Here is a 20942-nt window from a genome sequence, read left to right on the forward strand (position 1 = left end):
AAAACTCTTAGAAGGATGAAAAAGTAGAAAAAACAATCACAAAGTGTAGTCTTTAAAGTTTCTAGACCATTTTATCAACACATAGACATGTCCTTTACATATATATGACCATTAGCCCTTGCTCTTGTATGACACCAGACACTAGAGCAATGGGACGCTAAGTGTGGATCAGCTCTTGTAGTGTCTGACAGCACGGGTAAGGATGGAAGCCCTGGAGAGGCCAGGCGAGGACCTCACTGCCCCAAGCACTCACCCTGCATCATGCTCCTGTAGGCAGTGTCTGTGATGGCGTAGATGTGGGGCGGCATCTCATGCCTCTTCTTGCCCTTGTACATGTCCACGATCTCCTCTGAGTAGATAGGCAGGTTCTTATATGGATTGATGACCACACAGAACAGGCCGGAATAGGTCTAAAGAGAGCAGGAGAGGACTGTTTTAGCAAGTCTGATTCTCAGCAGCATCCACTGTCTTCTCCAAAGGCACAAGTCAGCTGTGGGGGACCCTGATCCTGCTGAAGCTGTGGGGTGTACTAGCACTCTCTCAGCACAGGTGGCTGCCAGCTTTGTATGCTTACAAGTGTGCACCAGACAAGGTCCACATCAAAGCATATAGAAGTCCAGTTACAAAACTCAGATTCCAGCCAGTTGTGGGGCAAGCGCCTTTAATCCCTCTTTAATTGGGAGGCAGAGGCAGGTGGATCCCTGAGTCAAGGCCAGCTTGGTTCTACAGAGCAAGTTCCAGGACAGGCTACAAGGAGAAACCCTGTCTTGAATAAACAAATAAAAAAACAAAACAAAACAAAAAACTCAGATTCTAGAATAAAATGTATGTCTGTCATTGTGAGAGATACACAAAGATAAAGGATTCAACTGTATCCCAGAAAACTGCAAAGAAAAACAAGTTACTTTACACACACACACACACACGCACGCACGCACGCACGCACACACACATCCTCTAACACTGGGAGAGCTCACCATCCTCCTAAATCCACTGGCTAAAAGCCAGCTCATGCCCTGCATTCCTGTGCAAATCTTTCAAAAACATAAAAGCCACTTTGGGGTCCTCTAAGGCCTTCTCCAGGGCCAGAAACTATAAAGTGTCAACACCCTTAATGCCAGACAAGTACAACATACCCAATGTTCCAGGTCTGCTTTGACCTTTAAAAGCAAGGCTCTGGAGTCAGATACCCAAGATTCCATGGGGCAGGGGTTCTTACCCTTTTCCCTGCACTTCCCAATCTGTAAGACTGCAGACTGAAGTCAGCACCTGACTGCATGGGGAAGAGTAGGAACACTGTGTGGAGAGCTACTGTTCAAGGCTCAGGAGAGCTACATAGCTCATTCTTCCATGTTCTTGAGGAAGCCCATAATGCCTTGTGACCAATTCTAGTAAATTCCCTGCTCTTTCCAAACACACAGGTGGCAGACTCCTAGACAGCACATAAGAACTATCCCTGCCAAGGGTACCCACGAAAGCTCAGTTTAGGGGACATGGCTGTCCCTCAAGCAGCCATAGCAAACCCAGCCCTATCTTCTTAGGAAAATAGATCCCAAGCTTGAGGGAAGTCTAGAGAGTAAGGCTCAGCACCTGAAGTGCACTGGTCCCCACTCCACTCCTACCCAGGAGCACTGGTCCTCACTCCCGCACTCCATTCCTAACCAGGTGTGCTGGCCCACACTAGGGAGAGCAGATAACTTGGACCCTAACATGAGGGTCAAGCTGCAGGTGAAACTACAGAGACTTCCTTCTTCCCAGGAAGCTAGGGAGTGGGATAGAGGGCTTCTGCCATATGCTCTGCCTCCAACTACTCTCAAGGGACCAGGAAGGTCAAAGCAGAAAAGCCCAATGTGACAAGGGCTTGGGTGCTGCAAAAAGGAGGGAGCAAGGTATCCCCTATGTGGATGTCAGATAGTATCAGATGGGGACGAGATAGAAGGGCAGAGAAGAGTGAGGTCACCCCAGGATCTCCTTTGTTCTTGAAGAAAGCCATGCTCTAGGAACTCTAGCCTGATAAAAGCCAAGGACACATGGTCTCACATGTAGGCTGTGCCACAGAGTCAGATGTTTCAAACAGCTGGCAGAAACAGAAGGGGACAGAGGGTCATTAGGACAATTCTTTTGGACAGCTGGATGGGCAGATGACACGGCAGAGGGCTCTAAAAGACTCTGGGCTAATTCTACTACCCCTCCCCAAGCCTGAAACACTGAGAAGAGGGCACGCAGCTCAGGTGGGAGGAAGGAACATATTAAACACTCATGGAAGCACAGACACTGAGCAAATGGCTTTGCTCCCACAGGGCCACACGAGGGAACTGCTCCATTCACAGGCCACAGAGGCTCTTTGTCCCCAATCACCCCATCCCAAGCATCGCCTCCCTACAAAGGAAAAGACCGAGCAGCTGTGGGGTGGAATTGGTGATGCCGCCCACAAAGCTGGGCAAATGCAGCACGAAGGTTCCTGGAGTCACAGTGTGGAACCTTGGTGCACATATATAGGCTGAGAGGGAGGCTGCAGTCCCACCCTGCCAGCCACCACAGTTCTGCATCTGCTGGGACTTCCATGAGCAGCCCCTAGTGATGCTATGTGGGGTTCATCTATGGCAGAGGGGCCTGCCTGGAGAAGGAACCAAGCCCAGAGCTAATGCCTACCACCAAAGCTCTGGAAAAAAGGCTTGGCTGCTGTACACCACATCCACCTACAGATTGAAGCCCGTCATGTCACTCACAAGTGATTACCACTGAATGTACTTTGACAGCCTCGTGTGTGAAGGAAAGACCACTTGGAGCTAGCTAGAGGCAAGTGCAGGTGTCCAGCCTGCTTCCCAGCAGGGGCTCAGTTAAACAGAAACACCAGTAAGAGGCCAAGTAGAAGACCGTCACTTAAACAGTGGCAGCCAGAGTTCAGAGCTGCTGCAAGCCAGGAGCTAACGGAAGCTTTACAGAGAACGTGAGGCTCTGCAGCACATGTAACATAGTAAGGGACAGAGCGGATGTGACATCAGCAACAAAGCCTGCTGAGAGCGCCCCACACCCAGACAAGGGGAATATGGCTCCCCTGTTACCTAGGCAAATACAAGGCTTTCTTCCTTCATTTTTCTGCAAGTCCCCAATTTGAATTTCATGTTTGATGCTTCTGAGGGACAGGAGTTTTTAATTTGTTTAATACATTTTCTCACCAAAAACACTAGGTTCTAGAACTAGAGAGATGATTCAGTGGATAAGAGCACTGATTTTGTTATGATCTGGCCCACGCAGTAGACACATACCGCAGTTAATGGCTTTGGCACATGGGGTAGCAGCAGCTAGCGGGGCAGGAAGCACCCTGTGGAAGTGTGACGTCACCCTGGCATCTCACAGAAAACTCAATGGCTCTCAGCCCCCGCGGCACAGGAGCCTGTTCCTCCCCAAGATGAACAGCAAGCCTGGGGCACGGAGGCATGAGCTTCCCGTCTAGCGGGTGAGAGGACTATAAAAACGTTGAGAAGGCCCCTCCCTTGGGTTCGGACCTGTGTTGCTAGGCCTTGATAGCAAGACCGCAGTGGCTATAGCAGTGTATTCAAACAAAAAGCAATTTTAGGAAGAACAACAGCCACATTACTCCTTCCTAAACATTTCAACTAAAAAGAGGAAATCTGGCCTCTTTGGCCTTGGCAGAAGCAAGGTGACAGTGGGAATGTCGTTTGTAGAGCGTCACAGACTATATACAACTGAACTCTGCTGTGGTTCTAGGGCCCACCACCTTCAGAAGCCCACCTGTGCCAAATGCGGCCCTGCCGAATACAAGGGAAAGCATAACTGGTGCCAAGGTTGAGAGGCAAAACACTCCCAGGACCAGCAAATGGGGCACGTGAAAATTGTTTATGGCGGATTCAGACATGGATTTTGTGGCAAAGAAACATCTTAAGCTCAAGAGGGTGGCGGATGCAGCATCTGGTCCATCTTGAGGGTTTCAATGATCAGTCATAAAATAATGTTCCGTTTTCAAAGACTGTTTAAGGGGGGTTAAGGACAAATCTGGGGTTGGCACTAGAAGAACCTTGAGAGCTCCAGGCCAGCACAGTTCATAGCCTACAAGAGGGGCTGAGGAAATGCTCTCCTCTCAACATGGTGACAAGGCTGCCCACCTGAAAACAAAACAAGCCCCAACAAAAGAAAGACGCTCCTGGTCTGATATACTTGGGGTCTTTGCACACACTGCTCTCCGGATTCTAATGCCACTTTTCTGTAGGACCTGGCATGGGACCAACACTAACGTGTTGACGTGTCACCATTCCACCCTTGATAGCTCAGCTCTGTTCTACAAGCAGCCCCTAGGAAGGAGGCTTTGCTGGCAGGAATCTACAAGGGGAAAATGGCAGAGGTACCAAAATGGGACTGGATCCATCTGGTGGCCAGTGGTGGACCAGGTGGTACGGGAAGAGTAAGGGAACCAGGAGACAGCACCACTCCGTTAGAAGGAACCCACGCGTCTCCACACAAATCTGAGGTCAGAGGCTGGCAGGTTGGAGCATGTTCTTCCTTCATGTGGCCAAAAACAGGGTGGGCAGGGAACAGGTGGGATGAGCGTATCCTCCGGCACTCCTTGAAGCCCCCTTCTCACCTGGAGAGCTGGAGCCTGGCCCCTGGGAGTAAAGAGACACCACCCCCCACCCCCCCGCACCGCGAGGCCACTTACGTAGATGAGCCCTGAGTAGTAGCGCTCCTTGAGGTTGTGCAGCACCGAAGCCTCGTTGAGGCACGTGAGCTCGGCCATGTCCTCCACCTTGGAGAACTTGGGGGGGTTCATCTTCTGGATGTCGTCCTTGTTCACCTTCACCTTCTTCCCATTCTCCACCAGCTCCACGATGGCCTCCTCGCCCACCTCCTCCTTGAGGCTGGCTGGTTCAAAGCCATTCTTGTCGGAAGGCACCCACACCAACTTCTTGGCAGCCCAGTCGGCCTGGGCCAGCGGGTTATTGATGAAGTTTTTATCCACGTAGAGGTACTTGTCTGCAGCCTGCTGCGCCATGGTGACTTACGGCCGGGACCTAAGAGAGCAACAACAACAACGACATGAGCCACCCAAGTCCTCCTGCAACCGCTCACGCATGTTGAAATTCTACAAAATCAGACTGAGCAACTACACATCTGGCAGGAAACAAAAATGAGTAAGTAAGTGCATCACTCTATGGTGAGCACACAAGCAGTTCTGCAAACCAAACTGCACAGGAAAGGATGCGTGTAAGAGTCCTCTCAACAAGGACAGACTCAGCCACAGTCCACTGCTGAGGCAGCGGAGCAACCACAGCGCCGAACACGTCCAAAAACATAGGTATCTATTAGCCAAAATGGCGATGCATTACAAATGCCCAATGGCAGAAATAAAAACAGAAGCCAGGCTCTGAGATACTCCATGAAGAGAAAGGGAACAGGCATGACTGATGGCTCAGGGGGGCACAAGCACTTGGTGTGACTTGTTCCTTTCAAAGTTCTTTCGCAGAATAAAGATGAGAAGCTAGTACTCATCACAGAATCACAAATGGCATAGGCACAGCTGACAACACCCATCTGTAAGCACAGTTCTCTGGGAACCAGGGCCTTGCACAGAGGGGTGCAGGGCTCTAGGCCCTGCCATATGGCCTCCCTGTGTACAGCAGGGCAGTGGCTGCAGCCCAGGGCACAGGCTGGCTCCCTGGGTGGGTGGGGGTGGGGGGTTGTTTGCTACTCTGGGTGAACCAAAACTAGGACCTGAAACCTGGTGTGAAACACTGAGCCCGAAGCCACCAGAGGAAGCAACCAGAAGCTGCTCCAGGGCCCCCAACAGACACAAGTAAGCCCTTCTCTGTGAGATCAAATCTGGCTACCCTATTCTGGAAAACCACAAAGGTCCCAGTTTTGAACCCAGAGTTGCTCAGCTTTCAAGTTTCCGGATTCCAACAGGGACTTAGATTGTCAAAGAGGCCGTAGGCCGTGGCTGCCCAGGCCTCCTCCTCTGGCTTGTTAAACGGTTTCCAGACCTAGGCTCAGGGGCTCCCTGCTCACTCCACCAGGGACTGTTTTCCTGGAAACCTGGTGCTCCCAAATTCCCTGCCAAGAGGGAAGCAACTTCAGGGAGCCCTGACAGCCTCGCCAGCTCCCTCAGCTGGTGGCTTTCCTTATCCGACCCAGCATTAGAGAATTCTGCAGTCCTTGCAGCCCCCTAGCCCCCTGCACAAGGCGTCATCTACCTAGCAAGGACTGCTAGAGAGAGGCCAAGGTCCAGCATCAGCAAGTAAGACAGAAGCAGGCAGCTGTGAAGTGTTGTCAGCCCTCATCTTTTCTGTGGAGTAAGCACCAGCACCCCAGCACCTGGTCCAGGCGCTGCCTGATTGGAACAGGCCACTGGACAAATCTTGTCTGCCACAGTAAACACCCAGAGGTCCTCTGCCTCCAAAGACACCTGACCATGGACCAACAGCCTCCTCGCCACATCCCTGCTATGCTCACAAAACCCAGGCTTCCATCAGCTCCTTCAAAACTCAAACTTATAAAGGATAAGGCATCTCTGTCATTGTATTTCTCCAAAATCCTAAGTATGTGGCTGGATGACAGTTTTACCACGGTGCTTGGAATGTTGACCCTTGGAAGGCTAAGGCAGGAGGAGTGTGAGTTAGAGGCCAGGCCGGGTTACAGAGGGAAACCCATCTCACCCAGTGAAGACGCCTGAGGGCGTGTGCCACCTCCCTGCACTCGGTCCTGACACTAGGAGGTGGGACAGCTGTTTCTAAGCGTCTACTACAGATATCAGGCTTACCAACTCACTGCCCATCGATCTCCCTGGAAGGCAGCTTTTCTTACCTCCAATTTATAAAGGAGAGAACAGGCTCAGAGAGGCTGAGTCACTGCTCAGGATCCCCAGCTGAGACACGCGCCGAGGCTCTAAACCAGATCTGCCTTGCCTCTGTGGCTACAGTCCTAGAACTGGGCTATAACTGTCATAGCTGGGTGTGACCAAGGAGGCAGGGAGGCAACGTGTATATGCAATCTTAAGATATTTTTAATCAAAACAATCAGTTTTCTGGGAACTAGAGAGATGGCCTAGCAGTTAAGCATGCTTGTTGCTCTTGTGGAGGACCCAGGTTTGGTTCCCAGAATGCACAAGGAGGTTCACAAGCATCTATGGAACTCCAGATCCAGGATCCAATCCCCTCTTCTGACTTCTGGGAGTACAAGGCACACACATAAATGACAGTACAACACTGATGCACATAAAATATTTTAAAGCCATTTACTCTCTTTTTTACTGATCCTCTCTAATTTTGACTCATGGAAACAATTATCTGTCATAGGCAGAGAAAAGAGATCCACTTGGGGGGGAGGGGTACTTCCCTTTTCCCTCAGGGTTTTGTGTTTATCCCAAAGCTCCATTTACAACTGATGGAAATAACTCTACTAGGTCACAGGAGCTAAGAGGACTAGGACTCAAACCTATGGGTCATTCAATGACCACATAGAAGTCTAAAGCTGCTTTTGTTTGGTGTGAAGTGACACACCTGAGGGGGTGTAGGTTTGACTTGGGTTTTTGTCTTTGTTTTTGTTTTTCATTTTTGTTCTTTTCAGTACTAGGAATTCAACTGAAACAGGGCTTCGTGCATGACAGGCAAGCACCCTACCACTGGGCCATCCCCAGAATAGTTTTTCAATACCACTTTCAGGAGTTTGGTTTCCCTTATTACCTATAGGCCTATAAGCCTCCTTGCAGTGAGTGAGGCCACACCATTTCTGCAGTAGAGCAGGACCACGGCCCTGGGATGTGCGGTCTAACCATCTCCTAAGAGGGCAGCTGCCATTAGGGAGCATGACTGTGCCAACACTGCCTGCCCTGGCACTCACAGGGACGCTCCTGTGGCTGGGCTGGCAGGCAGCACTCAAGGAGTTAAGGGACACAGCAGCTCTGGCCCACTGCAGACTGGCCGGGCTGGGCGCCTTCCCCAGCAGCTTCCTGCGGGTGCCCATCCAACTCCAGAAACCCAAGCTGTTGCCTTTTTAGGCCATAACAGAGCAGGACACACCAGAAGCTAAATCAGGACTCTCAGGAAATGCTGAAACTGAAAGCAAAGGGGTTGACCAAAAACCTCTTCTTTCAACCCACAATGCAATTCCCTCAGTATCTGTCCTCCCATCCTCCCCCTTAAGCATGCACTAGGTTGTCACTCCCAGGCCCACTTCCTGCTTCTCTTTTTACTTATTTGTGTATTTATTCAGAGAGCAAATTGTTGGTAAAGATGGGAATTACGCTGGTGGAGACGCTGCGAGCTTTCCCATTTCCTAGACAAACAACCAGGATTGCTCTAACATCCTCCAAGGCCAAATTCCAGGCTGGCAAGCCTCAAGTTGTCACACTCATCAAGCCTTGGCGCTCCAGAACTGCTAATGAGTGCTCAATTTCCACTCCATCCTGTCGTCTTTTCACAAGGGATATTTCATCACAGCCATTTTATGGGTGAGGGAGGCAAGGCTCTGATGGGTCTCAAAATCCAGGTTAACTTAGATCTGTGTGGCCTCCAAGTACTGTGAGTGCTGTTTCCATTTGAGCCACTGTCCCCCTAAGTCACAGGACAATGGAGGGAAACAAATGGAGAAGCCCCTGGTGAGGCAGACATAATGGTGTCTCTTCAAAGCTGTGGGCCTGGCTCCCCTCCCTAGCTTGCACAAGGATTCTGACTGAAAATGAAAATGCCAGAGCAAAAAGTAAGGTGACAGTGTAGCTGGACCTGGTAGTCACCAATGGCTTAGAAGGCCAAGATTCTAGTCCTGACCCTGGCAGCTTTCACTCAGATTCTGTGTTACGGTTTGGCATCAATGTCCCCCAAGAAGGCTCAGGTCCCCAGGGCAGAAATGCTCAGAAGTGGGCTTTGGAGAAGTGACTGGATCATCCCTCTTCAGTGGACTCATAATTTGATGTCTTTATTGGGAGATGACAGTCATTTTCAGAGGTGGAGCCCAGTGACTGCGGATCACTGAGGGAGTGTCCTCAAAGGCCATGGCTTGTCCCAGGCCACTGCTTGCTATATCTGAGCCTCCTCACTGCCATGAGGCGAGCAGCTTTCCTCCACCGCCCACAGTGATGCTCTGCCACACCGCAGGCCTAGAAAGACAGAGCCAGCAGAAGAGGACAGATGAGAAGCCCTGCGCCTGCGTGCCAAAGCCAGCTCTCCCTCCTTAAAGCATGTCTCTCAGGTAATCGCCACATCGACACACAGCTGAGTGGCACACACTGGAAGCCTCGCTCCAGCTTCATCCCAGGTGGGTGAGAGGGTCCCCTGCGTCTTCATCTCCCCATCTCCCGAAAACATGGCTGGGAACATCCTTCCTCCCTCTCCTCACATCTATTGGTTTTGAGGCTGGGGACATTATCAAGGCCATGAATCCCATCATTAATGACAACGGTTCTATAAAAGTAACTGCTGTAACAGCCTTCAAAGCCATGAGCTCCATTTACTCAATCAAGAAACACATATTTCCTCAAATATAAAAAGTCACCACAAAGGTGCAACAGCCCCTGGGGTTTTACAATGCAGAAACATAGGACAGATTGCACACACAGCTCCCTGAGGTGTCCATGTGGTCAGAGGAGGGCAGACAGGGCAGACAGAAAGCAGTTTTGGTCGCTGCTTTCCTAAAACCCAAATGCAGCAGGTGCCCACTGGATAGATTTGATGGCTGAGGACAGTATTGCTTGCCAAATACGCTTGGGCCTCGACACGGCACCATACTGCTTTCTCTAGGCACAGGTTGTTTAATCCCACATATGCTCCTTAAAGTATGCACACAGTGGAGCACTAGCTATGGAAAGAAAGTACGAGTCATTTTTCAACTTCAGTGCTAGACCCAAGTCATGCTTGGCAGGACTGACCTGTGCATTGTTAAAATGCTTACAAGCACCCCTGGCCTCTGCCAACTAGATGCCAATAGCATCCTTCCCCAGTTTAATAACCAAAACAATGACACCAGATATCAGCAAAGATGGAGGAATTGAAAGGCAAGCTGCACCTCAACATGAGGTCCACAGCTAGAAAATTCTCACTGGCTCTGAAGTGCCTAACACAGCAGTCTGACACAGAACCCAAGGTGCTTGGCAATGTGGCAGGACCTATATTCAATCCCCAGCACAAAAGAGTTGAAGCCAGTCTGGTTCAAGGTTACACAGCAAGAAAGTAAAGTTCTGAGACAAACAACGGTGAGTATGAACAGCACTGTCACCAACAAAGGACTGTACTGTAAGGAAGTCGCTTGATCTGCATGTTAAAGGTCCTGGGGCTTGGGGATGAGCACGCTGAGGGCTGATCTAGTGCACAAAGCCTCAGGTCCAACCCCTACAAGTACATATTCTAAATAGCCTCATTTACAGCAACACACAAGAGGTGGTGGGTGAGCCTCCCGAGAGGGCACGAAGCTCCCTCAGAACTCCCAGCACAGGCGATCAGGCGATGATTCATAAGCAGAGTTCACCAGCATCAAACAGTCCAGGTGAACAGCAGAAAACGGGTGGCACTCGGGAGGGAGAGCCAGGGCGGTTGCTCCTTTCGGCGCCAGTCACCCATCTGCAGATTTCCATAGCAAATGCTGTTTGGTGAGCAATGCTGTGGGTCATCGGGATTAGTCCCAGGACTCCAATTCACCTAAGCACCTTCCCATGAGCTCCCTCCACCTGCTGAGCGCCCCAGGTCAGTCACTGTGAACTCCTCCCCAGTGGATGGACAAGCCCTCCTTCACCAGTGCCCTGTGCACCCACGCGTATCCCTAGCCTCGTTTCCAGCTTCCGACTCCCCAACGCATGTGGCTACTTACACCTTCTTCTGCTCTACAAACTGGAGTAGGTTTACCTCGTAGGTTCAAACAGACTGGATAACTCCACACCCTCCTCAGAGTAAGTCTAATAACCTCAGTTGGTGAAGTGAGGCTACCCTGCCCTCCCCGTCCTCACTGTCCTTCCCCGTGCTTCATGCCACTCCATGCACATAGCCCATCAGGACCCAAGAGGCTGTGTCCTCTGCATCGGTAAGCCCTCAGGTCTCTGTTCCCTAATATAGCAATATGTCCTGTTTGATGTACCTCCCCACTGTGCCCTGGGTTCATTTCCACCACACTGACCAACAGGACAAACTATCATTACTTACAGTCTTCATTTACAGACAGGAATTTGGTCTCAAGTCGTCTCAATTCCAATGTTTAGTATGATGCATGGCCCAGGGCAGGCACTCGGCTAAAGCTTTGTGAATGGATGGATGGATGGATGGATGGATGGATGGATGGATGGATGAATGAATGAATAGAATTGGCTAGGAACTCACCAAGCTTTGCAAAGGGGCCAGGAAGAGTATGGAGACACACTGAAACAAGGAGTGGGTGCTTGTTAATGCATCTTCAGGAAAACTAAGCCATCTGTGGGCTGACTGCATATGCTTAAAACAGAAAGGGAAAGCATGACTGAGGCTTCAATCTACCAAGAAAAAAATGGAGGGGAGATCATTTAGTGGCCCCCAAAAAGCTTTACATAGGGCTAAACTATGTTTTCTAGAACCTTCTGGTACCCCAACACCAAGACAAAGCTGAACCTATCAGAACAATATATCAGAAAGGATGTGGACAAGGAGAGCCTGTGTCGTGGGTGCCGTGAGGAGCTGAGCCTTCACCTGTCAAGCGACGGCTTCAACCATCAACCTTGGCGGTCAGCTTGGAGCCAAGTCTTAGAACTTGGAACAATCAATGGGGGGAATCTGTTCAAAGACCAGATAAATACTTGGAGTACAAACACATAGAATGGGTATGGTTTGGAGCCAAAGGGACCAAGGCTTGACTTCCACAATTCTCTGTCCTCTGCTCACACCTCATGAAAGCTATTACTACCTCAGACTTCACTTACAGAATTGGGGAGTCGGGGGAGTCGCTATTAAAAGAGCTGTAATTCATACTCCCACACAGACTCTCAATATTTCACATTCCTCTACTTTGTCCTGACTCCCTAGCCTCTCTAGGAAGGGTCACTGTGACTCTGCCTACAGGCTCTGCTCCCCTCAGAGGAAGTGTACACCACCACAGCCTCCTGATGCAGGCCGAAGGAAGCCTGCCTGAGTTATCAGGAAAATCCGGGGGGGGGGGGGGGGGGGAGAGACTGCTCCAAGCTGATCTGGGAAATACTGACAGGATGTGCGCACAGGTTGTGCGCAAAGGCTGTTCAGAAGAGCTGGCCTTGAGCCTAGCCTGGCACTGACCACCTGTCTGTTACCTAAGCCCAGGTCTCAGCTTTCACATTTGCAACGCGTCTACTGGGGCGGCTGTTAAGCTCAAAGCTGACAAGGGGCCTGGCATAAACACCTAGAACAATAGAGGGAGAGTCCACAAAGGGGCACTCCACCCCAGAGCCAGCCTCGGGAGACAGTACTGACCGCAGGTTGAGAGGGGTGGAGGCAGAGGCTGCTGAGCACCAGGCCAACCCCCCTGCCCTCAGGAATGTTGTTTGCTTACAGAAGACGCTGGGATCTGCTTGTATTAGCAGTTTTCCAACCTAGGCCCAACCTGATGCTCACCAGATAAGAACAGGCAGGGAAAGGCCCAGAGGAATTCAGCCCAAAGCCTGCCTTCTTCCTCAGCTAAACATGTGGCCCATTGTCGTTTTCAACGCCCTACACCCTGCAAAGGACACCAGCATGAGAATTTCATGCGCAGATTCCATCCTATGCACTAAAGGCAGGGGTTAATTCTCAAAAGGGCTGCAGGCATCACCAGCTTAAGCAGGATCTTATCAGCCATTCAGGAATGTAGACTTTATTCTAGGGACAATGAGGGAAGGGTGATGACATCAGCAGCTCTGTATTTTACAGTTTCACCCAACACACTTCCCTGAGGGGGTAAGTAGCCACACACAGGAAGTCAGCAGCTAGAAAGTCCTGGACCTGGCATGGAGGGTACTTCAGTTAAGGGGGGAAGCCCACCTTCCGGTGCAGTCAGAGTAAGGTAATCAGGGGGGGATTCAGCTCCCAATGCAGGCAAAGTAGGAGGCTCAGGGGATCCACTCCCAGTGTAGACAGGGCAGTAGGCTCAGGGGATCCACTCCCAGTGTAGACAGGGCAGTAGGCTCAGGGGATCCACTCCCAGTGTAGACAGGGCAGTAGGCTCAGGGGATCCACTCCCAGTGTAGACAGGGCAGTAGGCTCAGGGGATCCACTCCCAGTGTAGACAGGGCAGTAGGCTCAGGGGATCCACTCCCAGTGTAGACAGGGCAGTAGGCTCAGGGGATCCACTCCCAGTGTAGACAGGGCAGTAGGCTCAGGGGATCCACTCCCAGTGTAGACAGGGCAGTAGGCTCAGGGGATCCACTCCCAGTGTAGACAGGGCAGTAGGCTCAGGGGATCCACTCCCAGTGTAGACAGGGCAGTAGGCTCAGGGGATCCAGTTGCTAGTGTAGACACTGGTAGTGGACTTAGAGGACCCAGTTCCTACTTTAGGCAACATAGGGGAGTTAAAAGGGATCCAGCTCCCAGTTTAGACAGGGTAGGGGATTAAAACGAGGAGAAACAAAGATAAAAGCTGCAAGACTTCACCTCTGACCCCCACCCCATCGCCTTGAAGTCCTACAGTTACAAGCTCCCTGAGGACAAGTGGCCAACCCTGGGCTCTATGTAGATGTTTGCAGAGTGTCAGAAGCAGCTATGTGGCACATGTCACAGGAACTACAGGATAATTTTACCAAGTGTCCTCCATCAAGATAGCTAGCTGTCTCAGGCTCCAGGCCTCGGCGTGCAAATGACTTCTAAATGAATGAATGAATAATAAGTCAGCTGGGGCAGAAAGCACTATGAGCCACTCCCCTGAGGACAAATTGCCCACACAGGCGTCTGGAGCCCAACCCATCGATGGCCCGATGCCTTCAATGCCCTCCTTGTCACTCCATGCTGGACACCAGTGTGGGCTCCCCTGATGGTCTTTCCTCACATCCCATTCCTCGCCCAGCAAGCAGCCCCTTCCTAATACTGTAGTGTGAATCATCCTGTCCTCTTCTCCCAAGCCCAGCTCAGTCCTGCCCCAGAACCCCTGTTCCTCTGCTTATTTTCAGGGATGCAGAACTGTTTCCTCTGCCCCTCTTTACAGACAGGGTCCCCAGGCCACTGCTGTGGGATCCTAGCAGACCTCAGTGACCATTCCAAAGGTAACTAACTAAGCCACCCCACTGCCACCCCACCAGCTCGTGCCTTGGGTCTAGAGTCTCCAGGACAAAAGGAGAGAGCGAGGGAGATTAGTAAGGACAAGGACAGGAGAGGAGAAAGGGGGAGAGGGGCAGGGAAAGGGAGAGAGAGAAGGAATCAACAACAGGTTAGGCAGCCTTGGCCCAGAGCTGAGGCCAGCCAGGCAACAGGCAGAGCTGTGGCTGCAGATAAGTCATTTACACTGGCCTCTGGCTTGAGTTTTAATTGGTTCAATATTTGCACAGTGACATCACACAGGAGTCTCACCTGTGTGTAATGAGCTTTCACTCAGCCAGCCAGGAGCTATTCCAGGAAGAGATTCCCTCCTGGCAGAGCTGGGCAGTAGGTCCCTACCCCTCACCCCTCCTGCGTGTCCCCTCCCCTCAGCCTCAGGTCTGATAGGTTGACAGAGAACTTCTGGGTTGCTTTCTCCCACGTGAACACCTGTGGTGCCCGCTCACAGACAGCTTCTCCCAGTTTGCTGGCAGCTGCCCACACATGCACGAGGGCAACTTGGAGCCCTTCAGACAGTGAGGTTCCTTCCTTCTTCCCTTTGGTTCTGCTGAGAGAGGGTTTTTCTACCCTCAAGCACGTGAGCATGGTTTGCTGAAAACCAATGCAGAAAAATGACCATACTCGAAAATTTTAATTATATGCCACTGTCTCCGGGGAAGTGTGGAATGCCAGTCTCCTGAGCCCACATTGCAACTGTGGAGCAGCACAACCCAGGGCCAGAAACAAGGCGCCCTGGGCCTCGTGGTGGCTCAGGCTCAGGCCTCCAAACACCTGCCCTGCAGCAGGCTCAGGCAGAGGGATCTGTGAATCTGAAGCTAACCCAGTCTCCATGGCAAGTTCCATGCCAAGGTCCTGTCTATAAACAGGTAAATAATAAGCCAGCTGGTTTTTGAAGGCCACTCTGCCTCAAACCCACCAGATCTGCAGCAACATATTTTCTCTTACTGACAGTTAAATAAAATCTTTTTCTTTGTGTCTTTTAACTTTATTTGGGCGTGGTGCTGAAAATTCTAACCCAGAGCCTTACACACATTAGGCAGATGAGCATGAGCCAAACCTCCAGCCCCTAAAGGATATTTTTTAAGCTGAATTACAGAGCCACATCCCCAAACAGCCTCATTCTTCTATTCCTGCAGGGCTAGGAACTCTGGTCACCAGCAGGCCCTTGCTGCCCAACACAGGTGGGTGTTGAATAAAGCTTGATTTGAACTGACCACAAGTGAGGAGGGTCTAATCTTTCTTTCCTAAAATAATCAAAACTCCAGGAATCTAGTCCAATAAAAACATATCTCCCATTCTGTCTCCCTTTTGCTCTGTGTGTATATTGAAATCGGGGAAGGTATTTCTGACAGAAGTCAGTGTCCAATATCTTCCTCTATCTACCACTCTCCACCTTATTTTTTGATAAGACTCTCACTGACTCCAGATCTGCCTTGCAGACTCACCTAGCCACACCATCTGCCACAGCTCACTGTCCAGACACCAGAGTGACTACATGTGCAAGCAAAGGCCAGACTGCACAGAGAGCTCTAGAACCAGAGGATCAATGTCGCTATAGCCCCTCCACCTTATTGCCAGCTGTGTGAAATACACTAATATTTATTTCTAAAACACAAGTGACAGTCACAACAGTCTCTCTGAACTGATCCAGCAACTACTGGACCCTGACCACCATCCCTGAAAGGCAAGGGACATAGTATGTTAGACTCATCACGCTGATAACTCAGGGGACTCAGGGCCTCCGGGCAATCCCTGCCTTGCTGTGGTGACTGGAAGGGCAGAGAGGTGAGGGAGACGTGGCAGGGCTGGCTGACAGCACTAACTCTGGATACAAGGTCATGGGCAGTGTTTGGTGGTGCCCCAGACAAACAGACTCTCCCCTGACAGCATGGCTCCGTTCTGTCATGGCTGAACTCACAATGAGTCAGACATAGACTCTGCACACTACAGGGGCTTGAAGTCACACCCTGCCTAGCCCAACATAACATGATTTATCTCCTCCAGGAATGCAATTTTTTCCCAGAATTTTGTCAAAAGCTCTAGTCAGAAATTTGGCCTTGCAAGGAAGGGGCTGGCTTACTGACTGGTCTCCCCCAGAGCAGATTAGCTCAGACCTGAGGGAAGGAACCCCACAAGGTCAGAGCTTGGAGAAGCCCCCAGAGTATCTCATCCAAGGAGCTCCAGTTTTTTGTTTTCCATCTCAAGCCACAGGTGGACAGACACACGGACATGGACACACAAGTGCACTTGAACACACATTTTCAGCTTGTTTTTAATGCAGATTGGTGGTCTGCCTACATGTATGTCTGTGTGAGGGTGTCAGCTCTTGGAGTTACAGACAGTTGTGAGCTGCCATGTCAGAGCTGAGAATTGAACCCAGGTCCTTTGAAAGAGCAGTCAGTGCTCTTAACTGCTAAGCCAGCTCTCCAGCCCCAAACACACATTTAAAAAAAAAAAAAAAAAAATCCCAAAGATTTATTTATTTTCAAAATGTGCCTTCAAACTTTTTTTGACAAACATCAACCAGCTTCATGAAATGATGACCACATACCGTTATTTTTCACTGGAATAAACTTTATTTCATTTCTAGAAACACCAGTGGCACCCATAAAAAGTCATTTCAAGATCTACCCTAAAAGCTGGACACAGTGGCGCATGCCTGTATTCCCAGCAATCAGGGAGGCAGAGTCAGGCAGATCGCTGTGAGTTCCAGGCCAGCCTGGTCTACAAAGTGAGTCCAGGACAGCCAAGGCTACACAGAAAACATTAGGGGGAGGGGGTGGCTGGTGATCTACCCTAAGCCTAAACTGAAGGTCTGAAAACAACCCACCTGAGGCAGGCAGATCTCTGTGAGCTCAAAACCAGCCTGGTCTACAGGCTGTCCAGGACAGCCAAGGGTAAACAGAGAAACTGTCTCAAACAAAACAAAAACACCTGACTCAAAACAGAGGAGAGACACTCACTAGTCAAGCTACCTGCTGGGCCAAGTCCCACCTTCAATTAGGCAAAGCAGAAGGACTCCAAGTCCAGAGCCAAAGGGGGCTCCAACCTCTGGCAGGCCAGAAGACAGCAACAGCAAACCCAAGGCCTGCTGCTTGCTGGACACATGTATTTCACCATATTCCTCTGGCTTGATCTTGCCAACTTGGACCAAGCCAAGGTGAAATCAGAGCCTCTCGCGTTTAAACAAGAGACTCAGGAAGCACCTGACTTGCATTCTAGCGCATTCTTTAAGAATCAGTAAGGCAACTGATGGGGCGTGGTGTAGATACCTGCAGCCCATGATCTTGGGAAGCAATAAGAGGCCAAAACAAGACCTTTTCTTTTTTTTTTTAAAAAAAAAAAAAAAAAAAAAAGCTGGGCGTGATGGCACACGCCTTTAATCTCAGCACTCGGGAGGCAGAGGCAGGCAGATTGCTGTGAGTTAGAGGCCAGCCTGGTCTACAAAGTGAGTCTAGGACAGCCAAAGCTACACAGAGAAACCCTGTCTCGAAAAACCAAAATTAAATAAATAAATAAATAAAACAAAAAACCCGGGGCTGGAGAAAGGGCTCAGGGGTTAAGAATGCTTGCTTATTCTTCCAGAGGCCCAGAGTTCAGTTCCAAGCACCCATATAGGGCAATTGCCTGTAACCCCAGCTCCAGGGAATCTGACACCCTCTTCTGAGGTGGTCAGGCTGCATTCCACAGCTTCCTGCCTCTCAGGAAGATGATCAAAGTAGGAACCATAGCATAAGACCAAACCTGATTTGCTACACACATAAGGGGGGGGGGGGGGGGGAATAGCAGCTCCTAGGGTGGGTGGGTTACATAGCACTCTTATCTAAAGGCAGGCCAATCCCAGCTGCTGCCCTTGAATAAGGAGTCTGGCTGGCAGGAATGACCTCACCCTGTCCTTCACCAGAATTGCCCCTTTACCTGAAACACAATTAGGCTTCAAAGTAATCAATGCTGGCCAAGGTTGTACATAAAAAGCAGGGACCCTGCCGGGCATGGTGGTGCACACCTTTAATCCCAGCACTTGGGAGGCAGAGGTAGACGGATCGCTCTGAGTTCAAGGCCAGCCTGGTCTACCAGGCAAGTCCAGGACAGAGGGGGAATAAAAGCAGAGACCCTGTAGACCCTGCACTAGGGACCTTCAGGGCCGGCCCACCTGTTCTGGGAATGTTCTGAGTCCTGTACCCACAGCCTCTATACATGCATACCCATACATACATAAAGGCCGAGGTGCAACCCAGTGAAGTGGCTCAGGGAGAAAGTGCCTGCCACCAAGCCTAGCTGGCACCTTGAGTGTGAGCATCAGGACCCACACGTTATAAGGACAGCGCCAACTCCCATAGCTTTCTCTCACCTCCAAACATACTAGCCCACCCACACGCATACACACAGAAAATAGAGACCTAGATACAGACACATATGTACACACAGAGACCTGTACACATAAACAGATACATACACACAAAGACACATACCCAAAGACCTGGATATAAAACTCACAGAGAGACAGGTACACACAAAGACCTAGTTGCACACAAACAAGTGCATACACAGACCTTTACACACACTCTTACACATGTACACACTCAAAGACATGTTTATAAAGGCATGTGCTCAGAAAGACCTGGACACACAGACATGTGTACACACCGAGACATATACAGATCCGGATACCCACAGATACTTGCACACAAAGACATGTGTAGAGCTCTGTGGGCATAGACATGTACACATACAACACGCCCAGACATGGCAGCACAGAAGTGCCCCCAGAGGATGCTGGGATCAAAGCAGGTGATGTTCCTGAGTTGGCTCTCCTGGATACAAGCACCGGACAGTCTCTGCTGGCTGGGTGAGTGTGAACGGGCTACTCTATCTCCCTTACAGGCCCCACCTCAACGCACACATGGCCAATGAACTTCTAACTGCCTGCTTCCAGAGCAACGGCCTTTATACGCAGCAGCCGCATAAGGTAACTTCTACTGGAACCCTGTTTTGCAGGAGAAACAACTGGTACATGCTTGCTGTTGGTGTCTGTATCTTGCAATCTCGTTCTGGGCTTCAGAGTCCTGCATCCAAACCTTTTGCTCCCTGCCTCCTAGGATGCAATAGGCAGCAGACACAAGATCAGGAGGAAGAAAGCGCAGGGGTGACTCTGGTTTCCTTGTCTCATAGCTAAAGCAGCAGAATTGGTACCCGGGCCTGATGTCAACATTTCCTGTACCACAGACTCCCCCCTGGCAATCCCTTTGAACTTGATTCCTCTGAGGTAAAACAGCTGGGAGAAGAGGGCCATCTCCCTACTGTAGTTCCTCCCAGCTGTCCCAAAGGGGCCACACCAAATTGACGGGAATTTAATAAGCCTGGAATTGTCATGACTCTAAACAAACCACAACCAATCCGGAATGTCCCCGTCAGTCTGGGCTTAACAAAGCAGCCTGTAAAACCCAGAAGAGCCTCTGAGTCCCACCCGGGCGGCCAGATGGCCTAGGCACCCAGATGGCCCCAGCACCCAGATCTCTACTCAGGTCCACAACAGAGAGCCACATTCTTCACATTCTTGTCTGAAAAGGGGTGGGCGGAACTGGGGGCAGGCGTGCCCCCCCCCCCCACACCTCAGCTATTTCAACCTAAAGATAATTAAAGCTCAGGACTGGTTTTCCAAGAGAAGAGGGAGGCCCACCCCACAGCAGCCTCAGGCACTTTCACACAGTGCTCCCCAAGTGCATGATACTGCAGAGTGTGTGACAGAACTGAGCTTTGCCACCTGTGAGCATCCCTACTATCTCCTCGCATGCAGGACATAGTGCTAAGAAGCAAGGGGGGGGGGGGCCCTCTGTCAGACCTTCAGCTTGTCCCATGTGACATAAGGTTGGAGATTCTAGCCAGATAAACCTGAAACTCACCACCTGTGGCCAGGGTTTGGGAGGAGAAGAGGCAGCTAGCTTGAGCAGCACAGCACTGCTAGGGCAGGGGCATGCCACGTGCTCCACACAGTGTGGGATAATAAGGCATTCCTCCTGAGCACTCGACTATACACCCACTTCCTCCTCCTCAGCCTGATAGGGACAGGAAACAGGGCAGGCAGCAGGCTGTGGGCAGGAGGCAGGCTGAGAACAGCACGCTGGTTGGTGGGGGCCAGCAGGAGGAGGCATGCTGGGAAAGAGAAGCAAAAAGGCTAGGTTCTCTGAAGAAAGCAGGCTAAAACCATCTCCTCCTTCCTAAGCAAACCCACACACACACACAGCTGCCGACCACCTCTGCCCTGGCCTCCCATGCACACCCGGGGCCAGATCGCATTCTCAGTAGCAAGAAGTCAGTAAGCCAGAGCCACGGGGAGAACAGGATCTTAGCCCTCTCGTTGTCTACCTACAGCTTGTCTCTTAGGTTCCTGGAGTGCCAACGTGCCCTGCTATATAAAGTGAGAACACTAATCCTGACAGCCGTTCTTGTAGGAGACTTCAGCCACAATAACCTGGATGTGACTTCAAGTTTCCCACAGTCATAATGAAAACATACAAAGCTAACGTACAAATAAGTTTCTATATGTGTAGGGTGTGTGTGTGTGTGTGTGTTCCTGTGTGTGCAGAGGCCAGAGGTCTGCAGTGGGTGTTTTCCGCCACCGCTCTCCACCTTCCTTTTACTTGTATGAGTTGTTTGCCTGCATTGCTTGACTGTGCACCACCTGTGTTTAGGTCCCACAGAATCCAAAAGAGGACACTG

General features: G+C 50.7%; 1 protein-coding gene across 2 annotated transcripts in view; it reads right to left on the minus strand.

Moving 5' to 3' along the window:
• Nucleotides 1–20942, minus strand: part of Myh9 (myosin heavy chain 9) — an 82329-nt gene that overhangs the window by 46516 nt on the left and 14871 nt on the right. The window contains exons 1-3 of one of the 2 annotated variants that reach the window (XM_051159901.1): nucleotides 12552–12646; nucleotides 4679–5030; nucleotides 254–410 (exon numbers count right to left, since the gene is read on the minus strand). In XM_051159901.1, coding sequence (XP_051015858.1) covers nucleotides 254–410; nucleotides 4679–5011 — 490 coding nt within the window. In that variant the 5' untranslated portion in view covers nucleotides 5012–5030; nucleotides 12552–12646. Of the gene's footprint in view, nucleotides 1–253; nucleotides 411–4678; nucleotides 5031–12551; nucleotides 12647–20942 lie in introns of those variants that run through there. The other variant, XM_051159900.1, reaches the window with a different exon arrangement.

The sequence above is a fragment of the Acomys russatus genome, chromosome 17 (assembly GCF_903995435.1).
Source record: "Acomys russatus chromosome 17, mAcoRus1.1, whole genome shotgun sequence".
NCBI lineage: Eukaryota > Metazoa > Chordata > Mammalia > Rodentia > Muridae > Acomys > Acomys russatus.